This window comes from Nelumbo lutea, chromosome 1, assembly GCF_056320005.1.
Source record: "Nelumbo lutea isolate HS-2025 chromosome 1, American lotus-T2T, whole genome shotgun sequence".
NCBI classification, from domain to species: Eukaryota; Viridiplantae; Streptophyta; class Magnoliopsida; order Proteales; family Nelumbonaceae; genus Nelumbo; species Nelumbo lutea.
Window position 1 is genome coordinate 115,560,244 of NC_142684.1, and position 6,125 is coordinate 115,566,368.

A 6,125-nucleotide genomic window follows, 5' to 3' on the forward strand; every position below is an offset into this window, starting at 1 on the left:
ATTGGTGATGGGAGTTTTATATAAACATAAGAGTTTCATGAATTTGAAATTCCTCACACCCAATCGCATCACTTGTAGCTATGCATTTGGAACATCTCCATATGAATGAAAAAAAAAAAAAAAACGAATGAAAAATTTGTGATTTGAGGTGGGTGTGAGGAGGAAATCCAAACTCAAGTTGCATTGAAATATGTATACTGCAAAACCTTACATTCTGCATTATTTTGTATTCATAAACCTTATATTTGTATTGTATGACATAGTATCATATTCTTCGGAATTGAGCCTAAAGAGTACAAATACAAATATATACAATGTGCATATAAAATTTAAAAATACAATATATAAAGTTTTACACTATACATATTTGTATTTATACTCTTCTCAGACTGAATCTAAGGGGTATATTTGTAGAGTGAAAAACCTTGTATATTGTATGTATGTGTCTTCTTAGGAAAAATGGAAATGAAATCTGATGAATAAAAAAACCCTTATTCCAAATATAGTCGTTTGATCGTCAATCTGTCTTTTGGTAGAAGTGATAAACTGATAATATGAGGCTTCTGCTAGTGGCATATGGTGCCATATTTATGTGTCTTTCTATCATTTCCCTTCCATGCAGATTTGCTACTTCCAATTATATGGAATTGGCTACTGCAGGGATAGAAATGATCACCCCCATCTTAAATCATGATTTTCAAAACAGGCTGGATCGGATGGTTGGACCAGAAAAACTGGGAATCAGTCAAATTGATCCCGTTTTTAATTTGGTCAATGGCTTCCTGTTGTTTATTTGTTTCTTTTTTAAGTCAAGACAAGCAATCCGTTCAGACCAGATGGTCAGACCGTCCCCGAACGGATCTCTGTCCAGTCCGATTTTAAAAACCTTGTTTTGGACCTTCAACTTGCAAAAGGTCATGGAAATCGGAAGGTATTCTCTGCACGTGAACAAACTATGTTAAGCGACTCTCTCATTTTATCACCTACTGCAGATAGCCAATCCCAGTTTCAAGAATAAAATCTTCGCAGACAGTGCAACAAATTGGAAAGAGCTAAGGCAATTCAACAACAGGTCTAAGTGGAATCCTTAAGGAGTTGCCTTTTTTCATAAAGCCCCATTTATTTTATCATAAAGGACGTAGAAGTTGTTTACTCTCAAGCCTGAAATATTTCAGCCTTTGTTACGATTAAAATATTGTTTTCCACCTATACAAAATACAATTGTTGCCTAACTGAAAAACAAAGGAACTCAGCACAGCTTTCATATCAGCCACTCTTCAATTTTTTTTTCATAAATAATATTCTGCCTGTTTTACTGATCTCTAAATTGCAAATTGAATCCATTACATGCAAGGTCAATGTAGCCACACATTACACTAAAAGAAAACAAAAAAGAAAGTACAATCAACTTCACTTATCCAACTCATCAACATCTGTTCGAAAGATGTAATCTTCACCCTCTAACTCCTCTTGAAGCAAACAAATAGATGGTATGTCAGACCTCTGTCCAGATCCTTTGGCATCTCCTAATCTCCTTCCCTGAGTGAACACAAGAGATGAGTATGTGTCCCAAAACATTGAATGATTGCTCATCATCAAGAAATGAGTTCGAGAAGCTCCAGCCATATAAAGATTGGATGTATAATAAAGATACAACATAAGCATAGAAAGAAATACTGAAACAATGTTATTTATACAAACCTTCCTCAAAATATAGAAGAAATAGTGAAACCCATCGCCAAAAGTCTTCCACTCAATGGACCAGGTAAATTCTGGAGATTCGAACAATGGCCGCCTGAAATGTGGCTGCAGGAGATTAAAATTACAAGAAAAAGTGTAAGAGAATAGCAACAGGGAACCCCCTCTTTTCATATAGAATACAATACAATACAACATACTTTTCCTTTCTCAAAAAAAAAAAAAAAAAAAAAAAAAAAAGAATAGCAGTAGGAGAAACAACTGTGTTTTTTTCCTCTTGTTACCTGACCAAAAGAAATTGAAATAAAAACACCATCAGGTTTCAGAACCCTGTGAACACCTTCAAGCATTGCCAGTACTTTCGATACTGTTGTAGGCCGAGGATTCCATGGGTCACCACTGTCCACGAACAATACATCCTTCAAGTTCAAAATGGTTTACATGCTCACCTCAATAAGAAAAAGACTAAGAAAATAAAAGCAAATGTAGCTTCCATAACAAGAATAGTCTATTGTAATCTAATGTAAACAAGAGGAGATGCTCTCAACTTATGTTTACCATGGTTCCTTTCTCAATAACCACGTCAAAACAGCTGTTGCCAAAGGGCAGGTCTAGCATATCCGCCGCAAGTACTTTGATATCTGATACAGGCATTAATGGATAATGAATAATGATGATCAAGGCTCAATTTGGTATACCCTCCAATTTCTCATAACATCAACTATTTATGAAGCTAACAGAGATAATTTCTCATTTAGCATCAACTTGTAGTAAATGATGAAATTGAAAAATGATTAACACCACCAGGCACCAGCATACAGCTACAAGATGTCTTCATCTCAAAATGGATAAAAACTGAATAATATTTACCCATAAAAATTTAAATATTTCCTTGTGTAGGTTCAAAGAGAATCAGCTTATACCTGTGATGATTACAGTACTAAAAAGTAACCCCAACTTCTTCTTTCCAAACTACACCGCCTAAAAGGAATACAAGAACGAAATAAAGGAAACTCCTTTAAAGGTTCAGAGTCATTATAAATCTGACTGAAAATCAGAAGAAGGGTAAAAGGAAACAAAAGACCCAAATTCAGGACTTGAAGAAACAAATTTACTTCTCACTTTGTTTAACATCCAGCTAACGAAGCCTATGCTTTCAAATTCAAAGGAACACCTAATATGAAAAACTATCTATTATTCCACCTGACTCCCAGATGTCCTCTAAAGCATTAATAAGCAAATGGTGCTTTGCAAGCATATTCAACAGTCCTATCTACGCACCTTTATATCCTTTTGATAGTAATCGTCTCTGCATCTTCTCTACGGCAACTGCTGAGAGATCAATGCAGGTTATTTCAGTGATACCGTCTTTGTACAACTCTTCAGATAAATGAGAATTTCCACAGCCAATCTCCAAGACCTGCATTCTGTTTGTCAGAACTGAGAAATTCAAAGTCGTGAATACGTACACACATCACCCACAATGCGAGAGCAGATACCCACAGAGGACTTGGGATTCATATGCTCCTGAATGAGGTGACGGAAATGAGAATAGTCCTTGAACCATTCATAGTGCTCCTCAGAGGAGAATCTCTGGTCCCTGAAGAGAATTCTAACGTAGTTTTATCCTTTTGAAGTTAAAAATAAGAAATAGAGAATTAGAAAAAGGAATTTAATTGGAAGGAATCGAACCAGTACTGAGGGTCGAGGTAAGCCAGGGCGGTTAAGGGACCAACTTCACTTCTCTGCGTTCTATCCGTCGGGCTTCGCTTCCCCTTCTCATCCATCCTTCGAAAGATTGGGGCTTGTCGCGAGCGGTGACCCCCTCCAAAATCCAAATTCTTAAACAACAGAGCGCTAAAACCCTAACGACAGATGGTTGGAGCCGAGCGTGGGACGGTGGTAGAAAAAAGAAAACGAAGGTCAAATTCCAAAAGATTGATAAAAATTCCATTGCCGGGATTTGAACCCGGGTCGCCTGGGTGAAAGCCAGGTATCCTAACCGGACTAGACGACAATGGATTTATAAAAATTAGTGGAAATTATACTATGTATTACTAATAGCCATCTGCGTTGGGTCGCTGAAGAAACTTGGTAGGAAGCGGCTCAAAGTGAATGTCACGTTACCTTTTTTTTTTTTCTACAGAATATAACATTACTTGATCGTAATTCGAAAGGGACTCGAAGCTCACAATTGACAGCCTCTTAGGAAAGGATCAACTGCCTTGGCATTATGATTCTTTAATACAAGCATGCAGAGAAGATCAGGGATGCTTTGCATTGCTTAAATGCACTTTGAAAGAACGAAACCATACAGCAGATTTGTTCGCGAATATAGGGGTAAAGAATTCGGCTTAACAGTCTTGCATCGAGAATATTTCTATACTTATATTTTATTTCAAGAGAAATATTCGCCATGCAAGGGTGTAAGAGGCTGTTGAGACAGTTTGAGCATGGGCTTATCCTGACCGAAGAGATCGGATCTGCTCCTCACATAGCGTATGCACATCCTACCATGCAATAGGAACATCTCCCTTATTTATAAGTTATTATTCACTGAAGATGTTTCTAATGCATGGTGGATGTGCCTGTAAGGCATCTATATGTGAGGAGTAGATCCCGTTTTCTGACAGAGACCGAATCTGCTCATCACACAAGACGTTTCACACCGACCTCATATACACATCTTACCATACATTAGAAATAAGATCTCACGGGTCAAAGTATTAATTTAGATTTAATTGAAAATGTTCCTTGGGCCTTGGCTTACATCTGTTTTATGGACAAATGCAGCAGGCCCATGTTGCGTTGGGTCCTTGTTTCAAAAAACCGGGGGGCGCGCAAAAATGCTTCTACACAGAATTTGAGTTGGGAGGTATCATCTCAACATCTGCAAGAATGATTAGAGTTAATTTCTAAGCTGAATTTAGACGAGTAAGTTTGGTTTGTTGATTTTTTATCTTGAAACTTTTTTCATTTCACTCGAAACATTTATGATACAAGGCTAAAGCAAAGTAGCTTATAACCGAAATACTCAAGCTCTTATTCGGCAAAGTAGTAAGTAAATTGTAAAGACAATGTAACCAATAACCATTAAACACAGTCTGCAGATTTAAATGCAAGGAGAGGCAAACAAAACTGCTTTTGTAAAGGAGCATTCACAGAGTAAATGATTTATGAATTCAGGCTCCTGATTGCAAAGAACACATTTCGGTCCTGGGGATCTGAAAAAAGGGATTGTTTCACCAGGATATAATTATTAATAATTCTCTATAAGAATAATTGGAAACGATGGGGAACGGGAAGCTTCCAAATAAACTTAAAACATTTCTTCTGGATGGAAGAGATTGAGGATAACTGATTTTTCTAATCCTACGCATAAGCCTGTTTGGTAGAGAATTTTCTAGATGAAAGAGCAGTCCAAATCCCCCAAGGGTCTCCCTACTAAAATGAAATTGGAGGGCTTTTTATCCCAAGATTCATCCACTTTAAAAATCTGAGATTGAAGTATTCATTAGATTTGCAGGAGTGGGCTGAGGAATCCAGTGAAATTCTTTTTTTTTTTTTTTTTTTCTTTTAAGATCCAAAGAACTTTATCTATTTTCATAGAGCAATTGGAATTCACTAAGAAACCCACTTCTTGAGATAATTTTTTGAGTTGAGGAGCCACAGATTTCCCGAAGAAGGAGCTGGACGAACTAACACTAAAAGGAAAATACAGATGATCCCTAAGATATTTTCCAAAACTGAGCCTAAAGTTTGTGCTGCTCGTTCAAAAACTGCCAGACTAGCTTCCTTAATAAAATTAGGTTCACAGTTCTTCTTACCCAAAATTGGCATTTGGATTCAACTTTTATGACCTACACTGAACCTAAGTATCTGCTTTATATAGTATTGATGATAAGAGATCATTTAATTAGATGAAAAGCATATTTTCAAACCAGAAATTTACTAACACATTTTTTTAAGCCAAAACAATATGGTTTTAATTTATTTTAGGAATTCACAGTAAAAAACCAGTTCACATTGGAGAACACCCCCGTAAAGGTATCAAAGAAATAAAAGCAATAACAAATAATTTATCAACTGATATACTCACAAGTCAGTGAAAATGCTTTGTGAAATCTTCTAAAAACACAAAATCCTTTGACATACCATTGAGCGTTAACAGTTAATATACAAGTGGTCTAAATTTAGGCAGATTCTGCTGATTTTAAGTTGTTTAGAATTAAAAAAAGTAAAAAAAAAAAAAAAGGAAGTTTAACTGGAATTACTTTGCACTGTCTTGTCTCTTTTTCCTTCTCTTGCTTCTTCTATTACCAACTACTTACTAAGGGCATAACATATAGGCATATTTGTATTTAATTAAAGGGTGCAACTATAATACCAGAAAAACTTATGACCATTCAATTGGTATCATAAAGTGG

General features: G+C 36.1%; 1 protein-coding gene and 1 non-coding gene across 3 annotated transcripts; both read right to left on the reverse strand.

Moving 5' to 3' along the window:
* Positions 1–1,266: 1,266 nt before the first annotated feature.
* Positions 1,267–3,693, reverse strand: LOC148876946 (S-adenosyl-L-methionine-dependent methyltransferases superfamily protein). Of its 2 annotated transcripts, XM_088979019.1 has the most exons (7): positions 3,391–3,693; positions 3,202–3,298; positions 2,980–3,118; positions 2,257–2,339; positions 1,983–2,117; positions 1,702–1,806; positions 1,267–1,539 (listed from the first exon to the last, which is right to left on the reverse strand). In XM_088979019.1, exons 1-7 carry the CDS (start codon positions 3,483–3,485, stop codon positions 1,411–1,413), a joined length of 783 nt encoding a protein of 260 aa, XP_088835145.1. In that variant the 5' UTR covers positions 3,486–3,693; the 3' UTR covers positions 1,267–1,410. The 2 variants fall into 2 exon arrangements, with proteins under 2 accessions (XP_088835145.1, XP_088835154.1); XM_088979028.1 differs by lacking the exon at positions 3,202–3,298 and having other exon boundaries at positions 2,980–3,125; positions 3,391–3,579.
* Positions 3,647–3,720, reverse strand: TRNAE-UUC (transfer RNA glutamic acid (anticodon UUC)). Its single transcript has one exon. It is a non-coding gene; the product is annotated as a tRNA-Glu (tRNA).
* Between the last annotated feature and the right edge of the window lie 2,405 nt (positions 3,721–6,125).

What these genes read in the sequence shown, in the direction of transcription:
- LOC148876946 (XM_088979019.1), bottom strand. Translation starts at nt 3,485, where the DNA reads ATGGATGAGAAGGGGAAGCGAAGCCCGACGGATAGAACGCAGAGAAGT. An exon ending in TTTCAATTTCTTTTGGTCAG is followed by an intron (nt 1,807 to 1,982) that starts GTAACAAGAGGA and finishes AATCTCCTGCAG; the next exon opens with CCACATTTCAGGCGGCCATT. An exon ending in TCTTCTATATTTTGAGGAAG is followed by an intron (nt 1,540 to 1,701) that starts GTTTGTATAAAT and finishes GTGTTCACTCAG; the next exon opens with GGAAGGAGATTAGGAGATGC.